At 38.2% G+C, this 19,983-nt stretch overlaps 1 protein-coding gene across 2 annotated transcripts in view; it reads right to left on the bottom strand.

Moving 5' to 3' along the window:
• Positions 1-19,983, bottom strand: part of PTPRO (protein tyrosine phosphatase, receptor type O) — a 149,213-nt gene that overhangs the window by 45,784 nt on the left and 83,446 nt on the right. For both annotated transcript variants that reach the window (NM_204122.3, XM_015289829.4), the window contains exons 2-8: positions 18,630-18,903; positions 10,443-10,601; positions 8,669-8,821; positions 6,738-7,184; positions 5,572-5,733; positions 2,784-2,983; positions 316-436 (exon numbers count right to left, since the gene is read on the bottom strand). In NM_204122.3, the coding sequence (NP_989453.3) occupies positions 316-436; positions 2,784-2,983; positions 5,572-5,733; positions 6,738-7,184; positions 8,669-8,821; positions 10,443-10,601; positions 18,630-18,903 (1,516 nt within the window). The remainder of the gene's footprint in view (positions 1-315; positions 437-2,783; positions 2,984-5,571; positions 5,734-6,737; positions 7,185-8,668; positions 8,822-10,442; positions 10,602-18,629; positions 18,904-19,983) is intronic.

Here is a 19,983-nt window from a genome sequence, read left to right as displayed (position 1 = left end):
GGTGAAGACAGTTCATTACAAAAGGCTCCATATGTGTGAATCCACAATTGTTTTCTAGTTGAGTTTTGTAATAACCCAGTGCCTAAATATGAAGTATCCATCACCCACTGATGGCGCATTCATGCTTTTCCCTCATTAATGGGCTAGACAACACACGGGAAACAAATTTCTCAGTAAGTGTTCATTACATTTGAAACAACCAACATGACAATTTTGTCTGTATTTCTTTGTGGGGTCTAAAGTTTAATGAATATGCTACTCCTATTCAGGAAAAAGAAAAGAAGAAGCATTTCAAACAGTAGCTGCAGGACTTACCAATGGAAAATGTAACAGGATCAGAGGGCGGTCCAACCAACGGTCCTTTCCGTAAGTAAACCACAACCTGGTACTGGGCACCAGGAACAAGATTTTCAATGAGGCTGCTGCTTGAATTTACCTAATGGAAGAGAACACGTCAGATGTGAAGTATTTACTTGGTCAGTCAAAAGAATATTGGGACTGCACTTGAACTGCTTCAGTTAACAGAACGCATGCTTCTGAACCAGCATCAGCAGTTAAATCCTCATTCAATTATGCCCCAAATGGCAAAACTCTGAAAGCACTCAGGCTTGGCTTCACAAATGATCTGATCCAAAGAATTGCACTTACCTTGCCACATAAGGTCAGGGGAAGACCCACTTGAGCCGCTCTCTCCTCGCACCAAGGCTTATTGAAATATTCAGGCTATAGCATTCATATTCAGGTGATATTATCAAGGCTGGAGTGTTTAGGCAGTGTGTTTTCAATGAAAGCCTCAGGCTTTTCATCAGCCATCTGATTCAACTGCAGCTGTATGAGCTGAAAGCAGCCTTATGGGAAATCTATCTTCTGAGTGCAAGTGTTAAATGTCTGAATGCTGAAATCCGAGAGGAACTACTCTTTCACCTCTCTTGCACAGCACTACAAAATTTGATGAAGAGACCTTGTGACTCTTCTGTTTGAGACATCAAAATTCAATCTTCTGCTGTGGCACACCAGGTATTGGTCAGAGCTAGAGGCATAATGCCTGACCAGATGATTCCTGATCTCGTACAATATGTGAAAGGCCTAATATTCTGAACTATCAGGAAAGACATGGAGCAGCTTCAAGGAAAGAACTTCAGGCCCCCTTTCTACAACTGCAGACTGGTAGTTCCTATTAATATTTTCTCTGCAACCTTTCCACAATCTCATCACGGCCTCCTTCGGTTTATTGTGATGCACATAAATACACCAGTGTAAGCACAATGGAATTTGTCTTTAACAGCTGCTTTTGAGAACTAATCAATTCATGCATAAGGATAGAAATGAATAAAACTCTGCACTGAATTTTGCCCTTTTCAGCTTGTCAAGGAGAATTCAAACCAACAGCCATTAATAATTCCATGCATAGTAATCTGATAAAATTTGATTAGAGGCAGTATGAAACTCTATAGGGACAAAAATAAACAACTGTAGTTAGACACTTTGGCTACTTGTAGCAAATACATTTACTTTTACAAATGTCTTGTTTATTCACAGATTAGTTTTAGGTATTTCTATTTGAGTTTGTAGATTAATCCCCGAGTATTTACTTTAATCCTATATGTATATACTTGCTCTGTAAGGTTTATAATCACCTACCATATTGTTTTGCTTCCTGATTAGATGAATGCATTTTTAATAAATGGAAGGAATGTGACTTAAGGAGATTACAAACTGGTTCTGAGAAACAATTCTCAAATTGTCTTTAAAGGACAATTCTCAGTGTGAAAGTACGTGACCATTCTTGGAATAAAACTCAAAACATTTTGATGAAGACCTACTTAAAAATACACTTTTAAATGCTGTAGTACTCCTTGTGTTAACTAACTCGCCAGACTAATCACAATGTTGAAGGAGGTGAAGATTTACTGAGAGTTATGGCTCTGTTCTTCCATTCTCATGGGTGTGCTGAGGGTGCAGCACATAGCAGCACTACAGCCTTTTTCAGACTCCTCAATCACACACATTTAGGAAGCCAGGTAGAAACTGTGGTGCTGCTTAGAAAAGAGATTTGTCAGCACTGAGGCAAGGAAACAGAAGTGTGGACTAAAAATCTTTCTAACCAATACCACATTCTACTCATCCATTAGAGTCATAGGATCTGACATGGAGATAAACTCACCGTGGGTTTCAGGTAGCAGAAAATTGCCTTACTTTGGGGTTCAGAAAGCTTGATAACAATAAAAATGTCCCATATGACAGCCCTAAAGAAGTGTTGTCCATCCAAATCGCAGGTGGTAGTGATGATTATTTACTTCCCACCTTTGAAATATCTTTTTTGGATGAAAAGAAAAGCTGAATTCAGATGACTTCCAGAAAATGTAGGGTCAAGTTCTGTACTCATATGGAGGAAATCTAAGAATCAATTAATTTATCTAAGAGTCAATTAATTAATTAATGCAAGTTGAATGATAATCACCCATGTGAGCACTTTTCTTAACAAAAATGGATTGCAACATATGCCTAAGTGTTAATATGATGTGATATCATTTTGCTCACTGCTACAAACAATTCTCACTCAAAAGTTTGAACATAGAATTGGCCACAGCCACTGCAGCAGAAATACAGTTTTATTGCTGATAGAATTTAGTGTTGTCACTTCTGTATGCTTTTCTCTCCCCTCCACTCTGCAGAATGGAGCACTGTGCTCTGCAGCCCTTAGCTGGATGGGGCCCTTGGCACTGTGAAAACAATGTGGGATGACTAGGCATTTTTTTCCAGTTCTTGAGTAGGCCCCTTACCTCTGTGCAGTAATGTTTTTCAAGCCTTTGACTTTCCTTTTGCTTCTGACAAGTCAAGGAGACCACAGACACGATTGTGCCATTGCTACCACTCTCATGTGAGGCTGTCCAGGAAGTCAGGGCAGTAGTGGAGCTGAGCACTGTCACCGTCACATGCTGGGGCTTTTCCGTGAGCTCTTCTATCCATTCACCTGTGGGGCCTGGGACATGCCAAGAAAGCATGTGTGAGCAAGGCACTCTGCACATTTAAGTCACTCATGTTAAAACATCCTTCTTTATGTGAATTCTTTTTACTAGGGAAAAAGGGTGAACAGGCAGCTGTCCATCTCCACAAAGCAAAGATGGGAAACAGCCTGCAGTCAACACTATTTTCACCAGTAGCAGAGCAAGAGTTGAAAAGAGAAACATTTGTTTTGAAAATCTGGATTGAATGTATTTTCTGTTGCTTACCAGAAACCACCCAGTAGTATCAGTTATGCTCCGAAGGAGTATTTTAAGAGTGGTGATATCCAGTAATGTAAAGATCAATTATAAATATTACACACCATTTTTCCTTTCCCTATACACCAAATTACCCGAGTGTACTATGTACCTGAAGTGATAAAATTGAGTTCACAGTCTACCATAGTGAAGAATTCTCCATCAGACTTTTTTATGCACTTGTTTAAATATATATATATATTTAAATTTGGAAAATAAAATTAGTTAGTCTTGGTCAAAATTTCAGATTTCATGAAAATTACCAACTATTGTCAGTTCAAAGTCAAGGAGAGCTCTCTCCTTTACATTCCTCCTTTCCTCCACACATTTCTAGCAGTACTTTAAGTTTATTGAGAGAATAAAGCAAATCCAGAGCAAAGATTTTGTGTAAGATCAGCCTATAAGTTTTGACAATCAAGACTGCCATTTGAGTGCAACAAAAACATTGGGTAATATAAACCAATAATTCAACTGGATGAGTTACCAACAGAAAGATTACAAGAATAAGATGAGGGTGAAGCTGTCAGAAAAATTTATTCACGAAAGCAGACTCACATCTACTCCAGAAAAAAAGAGAAATCTGATCATGAAGTTAGTCTCTGGATTGAATGGATATATGGGTAGCTATTTTTACTCAGAAATTGTTTCAACATTAGCACTAGAGAAATTGAACTACCTCAACCTTGTGTCAGGGCACAAAGCTGCAGCCCCCACAGAAGGCTTGTAAAGAGGAATGGAAAACCTATTTTACCTTAGGAGTACTCATGTGCATCTCAGTTTTGGCATACTGTCAGAAATGCACATGAAATCTACCTAAGATACTAAGGTTCTCGAGTTAGAATAATCAGGTCAATTGCCAATAATCTTCATGTAGAAGCCTACAAACCAAACAGAAATACTTCATTAAAACAGCAATAAAAACACCTAAACACCCTCATTTTTTGCATGTAACACAAATATAGTCATTACATTCTTGCTACAGGTTTATACCTAATGATATCCAAGTCCATTTTTCCTTAATCTTAATCTAACAACCTATCCAAATATACTTTTTGATTAACACTTTCTCATTTTCTGAGAGGTCTCTGTCCTCAGTTAGTAGACTGTATGTAGGACACAGTACTGCGTATTTCTGTACATAAATCAGTCACTTTTTAAGATGGAATAATATTTGGTGCTGATAGCAGTACTACATAATTTATATATACTTTGATCTATTTGTATAGTTTTATATACTTTGATGTTTTCACGTAATGAAGATGCCTATGAACTATCCCTAATGGAAATCGGAACACAGTTAAATGAAAACAACAGAGACCCTTTCTCTGAAGACCTATTTCATCTCTTTGTTCTCCAAGTACTTCTTCTTTCATTTATTAAGCTGTTAAAAATATTGCAGCAATACAGGAATTCAGTTACATGCAGTCAACCATTTTGATTAATTTAAGCTTAAATAGTATTTGTAAATGTCATGACCTACCAAACATATTTGTTATTAGTAATGTACTACTACGTTTCCTTTTAATAATATTTCTGCCAGCCTAGCCACCATGTTCTGTTGCAGAATTTATTATGTGGGGGAGACACTAATCTCTCACAGGTAAAATTGTGTAGGGCTGCAAGTGTTCCCTATTCTCAGTGTTTGGGCATTCCGTAGGCCATAATTCCTCGTGTACAAAAAGATACTCTACATGTGTGTGGACTGGTATACTTATCCAGACATCTCATTCCCTTGTTGCCGTACAGATCATCAAAGCCTTCAGAATGACCATCGTCTGAATTTACCTACACCTGTCTCACTTGCTGATCTAATTCTCAATATCAATCTTGGATTACTAAGTACTGTATTATTATTCTGACTTTTAGTAAATCCGTATTTAAGAAACCCTGAGATTCTACAGGGAAATAATAAATTACTTTTTCCTCCTCTGAATTTAGCAGTCTGAACTATTGCATTTACCTTTACTTGCCCTGTGTGCTCTTAGAGACCATCTAATTTCAGAGCTCACTGTTTAATTGTGCAATTCCCACAGTCTCAGCCTGAGATGCCCTTTGTCCCTAATACTATGCATACAGCCTCCAGGAGAAAGGAAGTTAAATATTTTCAAGATTCTTTATAACCACTGATTTAATTCTCTGAACCAAATCCTCTCTTTGGAAGATGCAAAAGGAGAACCTATTTTGTAAGAGACAGACTTTTCTGATCCTGCAGCAGATACCACAGCTGCCATAGTGTTGTTACTGGTCAAACTCCCTGTATGTTAAAGTTATACTGGTCTTGGAGAAAAAGATTTACTGAGGTACTTACTGATATAAAAGCTGAGTGTTTTTGTTGATTGACTTCCCCGAACTTCACAAGAGCCAGAGGAGCTAAATGTTGTTACAGACAACTTATATTTTCCTGGTTCTTTCAGTTCAGCAACAAATTTGTGAGTGTCTTCGCTGACTGTCAGAAGTTCTGTGGAGTTCTCTAAATCAGGGGGGGAAGGTATTGTGGATTAATTGAAATTTGAAAGGCTCCAGCTACTGAGAAAATGATTTATATCAGAAATGCTAATATAGTTTCTGTTGTGGGATTTAAAGGTATCCAAAAGAACTGGATTTATGTGAGTAGTTTTATTTCTTGCCATCAGAACAAGAGTAATTAATGACCAAGGTTGCAATATAGGTGTACAGGAACAATAAACCCAGGACAAAATTTCATTCAGTAGTGGGGATGATAAAACATGACTGCACAAGTGAAAAAGAACACAGCATAGAGGGAAAGGAGCTTCCAATTCTATTGCCTTCTTATTTTGCAAAATAAATAAATAAATAAATAAATATTATTTATCCTAAATGGGGGAATAATTATGAACACTGCTTATCAGGAAGTCAAATTAATTTTGAGAAAAAGGATTTTAAAATAGGATACCTCTAAGTGATATGACTATTCTATTGTAGCTTCACCACTTAAAAGTCTTCTCCATTCTCCACCACAGCCTCTTTTTGGCCTAAGGAATGTGGTCCGTTGCTCTCCTGAGACAACTGTTAACCTGAATGCAGAATGACTTTTCTGTGCTCCATTCCAGTTGCGGTCCCCTTGAGAACCTTTCTCAAGGGGCAGACAAAGCTGCATGAAATAACGTACCTTCTTCATCTCCAGTTTCCATCAGCTTGTTTCTCCTTTCTCTGATACCAGAGTGGATTTACAATAACTGCAGTGTAAACAGTGCAGCAGTATGCACAGCCGTATAAATCTCATTTAACAAAAGAGAATTGCAAACTGTGATTTATCACACCTCCCTTATTTTACTTCGAAGTCCCAGCCAGAAATGCATGCTATTCAATGCAAGAACCTTATCAAGATACACAAGAGATCTAATAAAGTCCTGTGAGGCAACATTCTAGGTAATTAATAATTTGTGAAGGAGACAAACCCACCAACAGAATTATAGAAAAGGAGTAAAAGAAGTGTATAAGGCTCAGTTTTACCTTCTCTTTCAATGTTGATGTGGAAACCATCAAAGGCAGTTGGTGGTTTTGGTGGTAACCAAGTCAGCACCATTTGTACAGGAAGGAAAGGAGCGGGCTCTGCTGTGAGTTTTCCAGATGCATTTGCTTCACTGGCCCCATAATCCCTGGGAACTGCATTGACAAACTCCTCTTCACCCTCTGATGATTCAGCTTCATTAGACCACCAATATGGCTGTGATGTGGTTTCGTACTCAGTACTGTTAGAACGGTAATCGGGCCAGGCTGCAGTTGTGTTCACTACTGGAATTTCAGGTGGGTCACTAGGAAAGCGGCTCAGTTTCTCTTTGCTTATGATTTCTTGTTGTCCCATGAATGATTCTTCTGCAAAATTCCCGCTGTGCTCTTCCCAATTGTTTCTGTTGATTGGCACAATCTGAACAGAAATGTTTCGAGGTGGGTAAGGAACTAAAAGAGAAGCAAAGGTTAATCTTTTAATAGGCGTGTTCTGTGTACCTCTGCCAGGTGTTTATTCCCTCGGAAAATATTCTTTGCAGAAAAACGATATATCAGGGATATTTTGAAATAGCCTGTCCTTCCTAAGATTCTCCCTTCTGTTACAAAATTACATAGCAGAAGTGATTCTAGTAGGATCAAGCTTACTGAAAATTCATAGAAAACTCAGAACTCATGATGCCATCAATACCATGATGCAGAGTACCCATGAAGTCGACATGAATCAGACTTCAGCGCTAATACAGCAGCAGTGCTACTTAACTGTGAATTTGCAAATGTGGGTCTCGATATACTGTGTTTTCCACATTTTCATGATAACAGAAAAAAATACCTCCGTAGAAATGAAATCAAATACATACTAATGCATGACATGGTTTATACTTGAAAATCATGACCTTCTTGCTGCCATAGGGCTTTTCATATGCTCTTAGTAGACACCTTTTCACAAGCACTAAAGATCAGTTTAAATTTTAATAGTTGTGAAAGCTTGATCTCTAGATCTGGATCTCCAGAAGGCAAATGGCATGCAAAGAAGTTATTTCTGCTTATGCCAGCAGGTGAACAAAAGGTGCCATAATTGCTTGCCTGTATGCCTTTACCTGTGGATAGCCTCAGCAAACATTTTGTCTGACGTATTTTAAGCTGGCCCCTTACAACCTACTGAGTTGTTCACCTCCCCCAGCCACAGCTACTAATACAAAACCAGGCACTACAGCCTCATACAATTCATGTCCAGAATGAGGGATGGGAAGGCAGCAGGAAAGAAAAATGTAATTCTATTGGTTGCCTTCTGATTTTGCCACTGGTTCATTTCATTTTGGACCCTGGAAAATGTCTGTGGTCCAACAGATTAACAGGAAAGTTTTGGGCATCATCCCAGGACCAAATTAAATTAGTTCTGGACCCCGAACAAGTGCAATTTTCACGTTTTGCAACATTGCTCTCTTGGAAATTAAAAGTTCATGCTTCAGGGCATAATCTGGCTGCCAAGTGGGGACACTGCGATGCTATGAGAAAAGACTGAGCAATGAGGAAGGCCTTCTCCAACTGTTTAGCTATGTTTCACTGTGAGAGGAGACAGACCAAAACAGATAGATCAATATAATTTGCAGTGTGGCATTCCTGTGGTTTAAAAATTAATTCCCAACATAAGGCCAAGGATGTCTCATGTGAAACAAAATTTATGTTCTAATAAACCAACTTTGTAATAGAAACCCTCATACAGATTTCCCCTTGTGCTATATTGCACACATAACTCCATTCCCTGCTTGCCCACTACCAGCTGCAGTATCCTCCTCCCATGTTCCTGGCCAGGAGCAGATCCCATAACTGGTGCCACACAGCCCCTCCTCCATGTGCAGTCAATCTCCTCCCATGGCAGAAAGGAAAACAGACATACAGATATGGAACAAATGGTACACAATTATCTTCTTTACCTGTTCTGTGCTGCTTGGGCTCATGCCTAACCCCACTGTATTCCACTAGTGTGCTTTTGTTGAAGGTTGCTTCTGATACCAATTGAAATGTGATGTTACTGTAGCATATACCTGGCAGCCAGTGATTGAAAACGGTTTTACCTTTAAAGAAATCTGCAGAAGGTTTAAAAAGAAAAGATTTTTTTTTTAATTCAAAAAAAAAAAAAAAAAAAAGGAGAAAAGAAAAGAACACATCAAATATTCGCTTTCTGATACTGCAATTACACATGCTGAAATGGCACTGTTTCAGATGTTTAAACATTGCTCAGCATGGTCTAAGACATGAAATTCTAATAATTCAGTTTGCCAACATTTTCCCTGGCTGTCAAAGCCACTTTGATACCAAAATAACAATAATAATAGTAAAAAAGCCCAGCAAGAGAAATAAGAACTATGTTTCACAGGAAAGGCAACTCAACCTGGCAACCTGCTCCACGTGACACTGAGCATCTCAAAGAGCACCTGACAACTCCTGCAGACCTTTAACAGTTGCACACAAAAAACCTCTTTGGTCTGGTGCTGACTGAGGCACAGCATTCAGAGGAGATGCTCAAAGGGCCATCCACAGTGCAGCTGGGCGCCAGCCACAGTCTGAGAACTGAGCTTACATCCAACATCAGTACATGTGTGGGCTGAAGAGATATTCCTTAGGGCAATTTAGCTGTGGGAAAGAGTATGCTTGCTCGTTAGGGAATCTCTTCATTCTCTTTTTTATTTATCAGCAGCTTCAGCAGTAGTATTACAGCCTCTGTATATGAGCTGTGAAAGACAAAAAGTGCTGCTAGTATCACTTTTGTTCCCTGGAAGGGGGTCACTTGTATTTAGGACTATGACCCAGAATCACCATTCCCAAAATCTGGCATTTCACAGTCTTGCAGATGTTACCCTAATCCTGCTATGCACTGAAGCAGTGACACCAAAGTTTTCCAGGCTCCTTCTGGAGGTGGGCGTCTCCCTCTGCTGACTCCAGAGAGAGCTTACAGTGACCAGGCTGTTACACAGGAAGCCTTCCTTCCATCACTAACATTCAATCCATCACCTACTGGATTGCTCAGAGGCAATATTGTCATCATGCTGTATTAAACCAGCTGGAGTTTGGGACCTGAAGAGCATACAGTGCCTTTTTCACCTCTTAGGTGCTTTCCATAGGATAGTTCTTTACATCTTTCATATAAATGCTGTGCTTAAGCTTACTGCATGGCAAAAGAGCAAAGGGGAGTTCAGATTTAAACAAAAATAAAAAATGAAAAAAGAAAGCAGAATTTGCCCTTGTTGGTCTGTTTAGATGGCTAGACTGATTGCTGAAATTCTTTAGATTGACAACCTAGGTTGTTAGATTGCTTGTCCTTGGTTGAACTGTTCTAAGAAAGATGAAATTGATAGAATGCAGTAGCTTTATTAGCTCAGGGACAACAAAGAAGGATAGAGTAATACGCAGTACTGTGCACCATAGACTGTTGCTCAGTGCTACTATGTGACTTCACAGTGATACAGAGGTATCAGCTTCAAAGTCTTTCCCAAGAATCAGCTATACTGAAAGCATTTCCCAGATACAGGGCATCCCTAAGCTCCCCCATTAGCTATTCACAAAGAGAAATCACGACTGAAAAGAAGGAACTGGGAATTGTATTGATGTTTTCAACTGCGTCTGAGGCAGAATGTTACCCACTGATTTCAGCAAGTATAACTAGAAAGCTAAAACATATCTTTGTTAGCAGGAATAGTTTCTTCCTACCTTTGTACAGCATTGTTCTGTAGTCTTTTCCTTCCCAATAGCTTATATTTACCCTGGTAAAAACATTGTACTTCTCTGGGTATTGAATTTCAAACAGCACTCCTGTTTCTGGAGATGGTTTGTAATCATAGATAGAAACACTGCTCACAGGAAGGGGTTCTAAAGGATATACAAATAAAGGAAAAAAAAGGCAGAAAGAAGCAGATTAACAGGCAAACCTATAAAAACAACATCAAAGAAACAAACGGTTTTATGCAGAATGACACAGGAACTCTCAAATTTCCCAGGTGATATCCAAAGCTTCACAGAGGTCTGGGGCAAAGCTACATGGGACTATGTCAAAGCCAAGGTTATATTTCCCCACACACAACGTGTCCATGCACTCAATGCTTTTTAGAGGAAAAAAAAACATTCTAACAGAAAGCTGTCCTTATTTGTAGAGGAGCAGACATAAAAATCATGGTTGAAATCACAGTTATTACTTAAGCACTCACAGCCGTCACCCCACCAAGATTTTCTTCTTCAGCACTTGCCGATCAAGTAAAATTGCCCAGGAAAAAGCAACAAACACTTGAAATTAATCATAATTTTGGCACTAATCTGAACTTCTAAGATGATCTAAGTGTATCAGTGTGACAACCAGAGGAAGCTGCCTAAATGATGATTTTCTGTTCTTGTAAATATTCATTGATATATTCCATGAGTAATTATACAGTCCCGATTCCTACTGGCCCTGAGAGGGCCACCATCTTCAAAGTACTCCTCCACACCACACTTCTAAAGAACACAGCAGCACTATTGCTGTTATGTTACAGATGAAAAGCTGAGGTACAGAGTAAAGTGGTTTACCCGAGGGCATGGGGGTAGCCTGCACACAGAAGGCAGGTAAGTACAGAGTTGCCAATCTACTGCTTTCAGCTCTAACCACGGTGGGCTATAGAAAGTAAGAACAATAGCCTATGCACTTTCACAAGCTGCCTAGAAGAAATGATAGCAACTATGTGTTGGTTAAGAGAGCCAAACAGCTATCAAAACAGGGTTCTAGTTTCACTCAGTATTTTTGTCATATTAACATATTTTAATAGAAGTAGTTAATGCACAACAATCAGTAGTTATACCCACATCCTTTCAGGTATTATCATGTTGATTTAGTTCTTGTGCACAGTAGGGAACAGATTGAAAAATTCAGCGTTCTTTAGCATGGTCTCACTACACACTTGCAGGATACATTTGGGTACAAAGTTCTGTTGAAGCAGGCCCTGGAGAAAAACTCATCATATAATTTTCTCCAAAGAGCACGCAGTTGTGACAGGCAGGAGAGAAGACAGATGGAAAGGACAGCAGCACCAGCTTCAAAAGGGGAATTGTCTCACAGTAGGTGGATGGAACAGGGTAATCAAAGGTGGAAAAGCAAGCCTGTAGCAGAAATAAAAATTAAATCCCATTTGCTAGCACAGTATTTTCACCTATTGTACAAAGCTTCCATTTGCGATGAGAAGTGAAGAAGAAAAAGCAACAAAGAACAAAAAACATAGCTGCAAAAATAAATCTCAGCCCGGGTCTTAGGAAGGAGTTGTGTTGCCATTTTTGACTTTGTCAGAGCACCAGAATACAACAGTGTGGGATTTCTAATGTATTTTTCATGGCAAAACAAAACATGTTTTGTTATCTTCAGGTAACTATCAGTTATTTGTATGTTAGACACTGAGAAATAGAAATTTCAAAGCTTACGGATACCAAGAGGCACTGCAATGACAGAATCTGTGAAAATCTTGCTGACAATTTGTGATAGCCTGGAAATAAATGGGAGCAAAGCAGGTCATGGGAAACAACTCCTACCCTCTTCTTTCTGCTGAATCTCTTCCCATTGCTTATTCTGAAATAAACAGTTGAGCTGGCAATCCCCATGACCCGACACTTCATATCACATCTCACACAGCACATGATAGTAGTTCAAATGTCACCAGCAATCTCTAAATGGCACACCCCTTACATGCAGCCATCTTTCACGTTAGCAGGCGTGTCCTGGGCTTTTGCTATCTCATTCAGATCTGGGTCTCCTTATTCCTGAAAGAATTACTGAAAGTTCACTGAGTCAGTGATTGAATTACCCCGTTTATTCCTTCCTACAACAAATCAAATAAAAGATGGAAGTTATATTCATTTTTAATCCGAATGATTTTTCCTCCTGATGTCTTGATTTAATTAACCAATAATTGAATTAAGCGGTAATCACCGCAGACTCTCTTTCTTGTTATCTTCCGCTTACTGACTTCTCCTTGCTCATGGCTGATGTTAGCAGAGTAGTTTGACTGATAAAATGCAATTTAAGGAGTCTTCCATTATCTTCCTTCCTTCAGCACCAAATGTTCACATCAAAAGCTATTTGCACACTGTGAAATTAAAAGGACACTCAGCAGATAAAAATCATGCTCAAGTTTTTCACTTACTAACAGTTCCTGGGGTTATTAGAACTCAAAGAGTATGTAAAATGTCACACTTCACCATTTATAATTTAGAGCATAAACAGTTTGGTCTTTTTCACTGTTCCAGATACAGTATTCAGGATCCAGTTTTCCATAGGTTTTAGTGATTCTCAAGAAATAGCTTAAATAAGGTATGATCTAATACGTTCATAGGAGAAAAGCAGAGGCATCAATTATATTGATGTTGTAAGACATATTGAGGAAGGGAATTAGAGGATTTTAGTTTCCCTTTAATAGCATGTTTAAGGCTCTTTTTTGTGCTCAATATCTTTATTTTTAGACATCTAGACTATATTAAACTCATATAGACAAGCTTGCAGGATCAAGACCGAAATTCCTTTGTTCTTAGTGTCTCACATTCTGCTGCTCCTGTAGCAATTGCTTTCCAATTATATCTGTTTATGGGAAATTTAACTTCTGCTTTTCTCCTGAATATTACCACATTTTGCATTTAGCTCATACCTTACATTATAAAAACAGATAGCATAATAAATGCTGCTAGTAGCCTCTTCCTCAAATGCTCTGGCAAATTCTGGAGGCTAAATCCTCCATAAATGCATTCAATCTGTGCCAGATACATTAGTGTTTTAGGTGGCTTCTGCAATTCAGGGGAGAAAAAAGGACATTGAAAGTAAGTACCACAGTCCAGGCCAAATAAAATTGTTTTTAATATTCATAGACCTGGCACCTCTACAGGCAGAATTGATGATTGGTTAATGTAGCAGATTAGATGTAGTATTACATGTGGCTGGATGAGATGGGACTTAGATCAATTGTCTTGCTTCTCACATTCAAACCTAGATTAATCATGGCTAATCTTCATAACACAACTCTCCTGAGAAAGAAGTCTCAGTAGTGAAGTGATGTAAATCTCATAATCACCTTTATTCACATGAAGAAGCTGTGAACTATGTAATATAATCACCAGGATGACACTGTTTACCTATTTGCATTACTAATGGGAGTAAGTCATAGCCAGGACAAAGTTTTCATTCTGCTGTAAACTTTAGGGACTGTTTTATCTCTTGTTAAAAAGCAACTAGTTTTGAAATTTAATAGCTGCTGTTTAATACTTCAGGAACATGATGTTCAAGTTTATGATATGTAATAGAGGATATCGTGTGTAACTGCTTACAAAAGGGGAATATAAGTGCAAGTGGTGTCTAAGCAATGATGCAATTTGTGTACCGCAGTTTCTAGATGCTTACATAAAATGACAAACATGAAGAGCACACAAACCGGAAAATAACACTGGCACAACAAAACAGGGTGTGTCTTAGTACTGAACAGATTTGGGTGTATATCTTAAATCAGCCTTCCAAGGGAAATTATGGCAGAAAATAAAATATTCATCTTGTTACAGTTCTTTTGTTTCTTAATTCAGATTTTCCCTTAAAAGAGAATAACAGGATCTGTTTGCTGGGGAGACCAGTTTGCTAAGAGATCTAAAAGTTCTTCTGAGTTATGTTTCATATTAAGGCTCCTGCGAATAACCAGCCTTTTTAAAGATGTGCCACATCATCCTTTAAGATAGCTGTACACAAAGGGCATCAGTTCTATATTTCATTGGGGAAAAAAAAAAAAAAAAAAAATCAACCTCTGAATCTCCTACTTCAGCAGCTCTGATCCATCAACAAGCTGAAAGCATGGATTCGACCTGCTTGAATTGCTTCCTGCAGCATCTGGCGCAATGACAAACAAGCATTAACAAGGGCTAATGCCAATTACTTTCTAGAAGCGGAAGAGATCACAGTCCCAGGCAGCAGGCCTTGTTGGTCTCCCGAGGCGAATATTTTTTGGTAGAAGACAAAGAGGCAGAATTCACCCTAAAGGGAATATATTTTACAGTGATTTACGTAAGGAATCATTGGCTTTTGAAACAACGAGACATTCACCAATGAAAACTCCTAATCACAAGCTAAAATAAAAGTCAGGCAGAGCTCCTCTTAATTACTCCCACACATCCTGATTTCTCCAAATCCTGCAAGAGATTTCTTCTCCTACAGCACAAAACAGCCTTGAAGTGTACTGTTTTCCCCATTTCTTTACAAGTATTTTTTTTATCCCAACAACAATAAAATTTCAGTGAAAAACAATAACAACAACAACAAAAAAACATATGATTGTGAGTCACCCCAGAAAGAAAATGCAGGATGAATGAGAATTTTAAGCACTGATTTTGAATCCATATTCTTTACTTCTCTCATAGACTCATTTAAAAGCTATTATTAATGAGCTTTATCTCTTGCAAGATTTTTTTTCCCCCCAAATATTTCACAACACTAAATTAGTGAGATTAATTCTGGAGTCACTTCAATCTTGCTGTCAACCCCAAACTCCAGTAGCAGTAGAAGAAAGCAGAGCAAAAATACTTGTTAGATACCAGAATGACTTCTAAACTTGTCCAGACTGAAAACTGGAAGGATGGTCATATATTCTGCACAACACAATTTCTCACACAGGAAACTGGCCAGGGTGGCAACAGACTTATCATTAAGAGTAAGTGCTCAAGGTGTCACTTCACCATTTTCTCCCTCAAGTGCAGTACCGAGCCCAGTTTACAGAACACAGCTTTGGTATGGAATCACCAGAACAAGTGCTCTTCTGTGCTTAGACTTTATTTTGCAAGTTTCCTGACTAGGACTTGAATGTGCCCTAATCATCTTATGTTTCTAAAAGTCCCAGCTCAGGAAGCAACCCGAGAATGTGGCTGTACTCAAACTGACAATATTCTTAGGCTCTGAGAAGAAATAATCAAGGAAATAGGTCACACTTTGCATTACAACAATCTGGCATACAGAATCTAAACAAATACATCCCACAGTTTGTGGTGTTTTGATTAACCTGAGAAACCTCTGAAATTATTTCTGTCAAAGACAAGGAGAAAATGAACTCTTCTGTCTAGTATAGAAGGCTTAAATTCACAACAGAAGCATCAAATGGTAGCATTCATACGTGCATATGTATACTTACATAATTTTATACATTTGCATTTTATATAAAAATATTTTATATTTGTATTTTATATAAAAATTATGTGCAAAATATTAACAAATTTACAAATATGATTATAAATACATACATATATAAACTGTGCATTTTGTTAGCTTTGACATCATCTTTCTCTTGGCGAATCACTTCTCACACAGAGACCTTTGAAGGATAAAACAAAAAGTCTTCCCTGACTTGAGTGGGATGAAGTTTTAACTTGCAAAGAGATATACCTTTTTCTTGACAATAAGCTGAGAAGCAGCACATCGCTGAGGGATGTGAACAGGAAAAAGTAAAGGTCATCAAGAAAGACCATTAGAAAACAGAGTTCTTTTGTGACTCTTACTGAATTTATAAGTAGGTAATCTCTTTGAAGGACTTTGTTCTCAATTTGAGAAGCACAATTTGAATATACAGTTTATGATGTTCAGGTCTCTAGCACATGGCCAAGCTGAAAGACACCACCTCCCTGCACTGAATCCTCTGCAGATGTCTGGAGAGCCCAGAAAATTATTGTGAAATATTGAAGTATATCTTTGGGAATTACCACACTGGCATCACTGAGTATCCTACTTGATTTATCTTGTGACATACTAATGAATAGGGCCAATCTACACTGGCAAAGCTCTCCTGACACCGATGAAATTAGAACAGGAATTAATTTTGTCCTGGATGCTATTCACAGTGTACCATTTTGTCATGTGTAAGATACTGAAAGAATAAATTAGATAGTTACATGTCTTTACACAGTTAAAAAACTAAGGATGTTAAAGTAGAAAGAGTATACAGCATGAAGAAAAACATGACTATATCATCATTATCTGCCAAAAATTCAAGTTAATTGTCAGAAAAATGACGTAAAATGGGCAGTGCTAATAATAATGTAAAAAAAATGTTTTAAAAAAAGGAAAAACAACTCTTTCCTAGTGAAGATTTTAGAAGCCAGTAGTTATTACTAGAACTTAAATAAATCTTCTCAAAAGAACTGTATGCAAATAACAAGAACTAATTCCAAATTTACTTTCACTCCTGCACCCTTGTATTTGAAAAGATGAGCTAAGTGTAAACCTGTCTAAAGGAAGATATTAGGAAGAAAGTTGGGTCCTTTGCACTGTGAAGGAGATCTACATCATCCCTATAGCGCTTAGTATAGCGCCTTTCAATGCTGCATACTGACATGCCCTTTCTTTTCAGAAACATGGTTGTCTTTCTGTTGAGACAAACAAAAAGCTTAAGAAATGTGACAAAAAGGGAATCAGCTCCTCAAGCAGCGCTGGCCCACTGCCAAAAATCACTGGTCCTTCCAAGGTCTGGGTGAGCAGCAGAGGCCGCAGCAGGAAACCCTGGGAAGCTGCCAGAGCACCCGCATAAGACAGGTGGCGATAAGGGGTGGGGTGGGCTCCTTTCCATTGGGAAGGACGCTGTTGAGCCTTGGAGGAGTGAGAGTGACATGGGCTATGCTTGTTGGAGCTGGCAGACTCACACTTGTTCAGGAATAACTCCTGGAAATCTTGTGAGCCAGAGACTGAGCCTGGGATGGGCTGTGATAGGCTGAGAGACACTAGCTCCCTTCTTCCTTCAGAGATTCCCTGCACAGGAGTGCCATTCTCCATCTGCCATCCTGGATCACACCTGACACTGCTACCAGTGACCATGTGTGCTCTGGAAATCAAGCAGCAACTAGCCTTGCTGCATGACTGCAAGAGCAGTGTTCTAAAATCACTGAAATACTTGGTGAAGAATCAGTTCAGTTGTGCATGTCAAATAATGCTTACAACAAATAAAAAATATAAAATGGGAAATTGGTTAGAATTATTACTTCAGCTGTAAAGCTATAACAGATAAAAAAAAAGGAAAAGGAAATCCAGGTGGCCTATGAAGCCTTAAATATTCCACTACACATAAATATGCCTAATGAAAGGCTTGCATTGCTCTACCACATTATAATTTTCATGCAGGAATCTTCATGGTTGTCCTCATTAGTGCACAACTTGAGCACAAAAGGGGAGTATGAAGACTGTGGATGGTACAAATTTTGGAAATATGGCAGGAATTAACAGGTGCTTTGCACAGTTATAGAGAAAACCAAACCATGCCTCTCCCCAAGATCACCTGGTGGTAGTAAGAAGCAGATGATGGTGAATAAGGATGCTGGCACATGGAAATCTTCAGATAGAGTGGCAGAAACATATGCTCTTGGTGGCTACTGTCTGCTTCACAGGTTTAGTACTGCTTCAACATATTGGCAACCCAAGAACACTCCTATGGCACCTGAAGCAAGATGTACCTCACCATACAACAGGAACATTTACACTGAAACACAAGTCAACACTCTGTGCTTTCCATTAGATTTTCAGAATTCCTTTTTCACAGGCTAGGGTGACCACCTGGAGAAGAGCTTCATACATTCCCCTTACTCCAGTATGTTAAACCTCTCCATTTAATGTTTAGGGAAGGCCACCTGGGGGAGCCTCACAGCTGTTCCCTTCTTCCTGCCCAGACCTTGTGAATTTTCTTTTCAGCCTTCTCAACATATTTTCTTTACTGTTCTCACACAGGGATTCATCCCACACATAAGGAGGACTTAATTAAAAAAAAAAAAAAAAAGAAAAGAAAAAAGCTTCTCCATAAAACAAACTTTTGAAGGAAAAAAGACCCCCACACAGGCAAAGAGAAGAAACAAATGAAAAAAGAATAACACGTTACTTACTGGTTAACACAGTGATTGATCTTGCTGACTTGGAAACCATATTTGAGTTCACTACCAACAGAGTTACTATGTAATAGAGGCCATGGTATTTGGCATTAAAAATCACAGGGGCAGGTAAAGTGCTATTGAATTCTTCAAACTGGAAAAAGTAGTTCTTGGATTCTCCAGCTATCTTCACAACATATACAGAGGATGAGCTCACCACATCAGATGCTTCCAGGGAGACAACAATACAATTGTCTTCTTGGACAGTAACTTGGAAAGGTTCTGCATTCTACAAGAAAAAAAAAATGAAAAGATTTTGTTGAAGTAAAACCTATTATTTAGTAAAAATTTTATTCTTATATATTATGTATTATATATATCATTATATTATGTTCTATTTTATGTAGTAAAAATTGTACAAAAAATAGCCACTTGTACCCCTTTCCTTTGGTATTCATAAGATGTTTGTGCTATCTTTGTGATGAAGTAATATTTCTTATTCTACAAGACAGAGATAACATCAAATTCTAGTGCTGTTGGTTTTTGTTTTTATTTTTTTTCCCATAATACAATTTTAAAAGCCCAAAACTAAAGAATCATTCCTAGCACTGACTAAGCATTTCCAAATATGCCCCTTTCTAGCAAGTACTATGTAATGAGCAGCTCTATGTCCATGGCTTTGGTTGGTACTTTTCATTTCCTTATTTTCACTATTTCTTTTATTAGTAGTAGTGAAAAAGAAACAATTTAACCTTTTCATATATCATGAGCATATTAAGCTATTACCAGCTGAAAACACTTTCCTTTGGATTAATTGCAAACCAGCTGTCAGCAAGAAGCACTTGATCTCTACGGGAATTTCAAAACAGATTCACAGCAATTAAGGACAAGAAACAGTTCAAGCTCATATCAGAGTTGTCTTTTTGTTTTTTTTAGGACACGACAGTGTTTAGAATCTTTTTTCTTTTTAACCACCAATAGAAGCTGCAATATATTTTCAATTCTCAGCTCCACAGTATCTTTTCCTCCTACAGGCTGAGAGCTCTGCTTGGAGGGCAGGATGGGCCTGTGATTAGTTTGCAGTTTATTCAACCAATCAAATTGTTCTTGTACCATATCTCATTCAGAAGGTAGCACCCTTCCCTCTTGAAATTGGGCCTAGTGGAGATTTTTCCATGAGAACAATTTTATTTATTTATTTATTTTAATTTATGTTGTGGGAGACAAGCTCCCTATCTGGAATTCACACGTACAATATTGCCGGCTCCTGGCATTTAAATAAATAAATAAATAAATAAATAAATAATGTTCTAGGATTATAGGTTTGAGAAGAAAGGACCTAAGCAAATCCATTCATCTGGCCTAAAAT

The sequence above is a fragment of the Gallus gallus genome, chromosome 1 (assembly GCF_016699485.2).
Source record: "Gallus gallus isolate bGalGal1 chromosome 1, bGalGal1.mat.broiler.GRCg7b, whole genome shotgun sequence".
NCBI classification, from domain to species: Eukaryota; Metazoa; Chordata; class Aves; order Galliformes; family Phasianidae; genus Gallus; species Gallus gallus.
The sequence above is the reverse complement of the archived record's forward strand: the minus strand, read 5'-3'. Positions and strand labels throughout refer to the sequence as shown.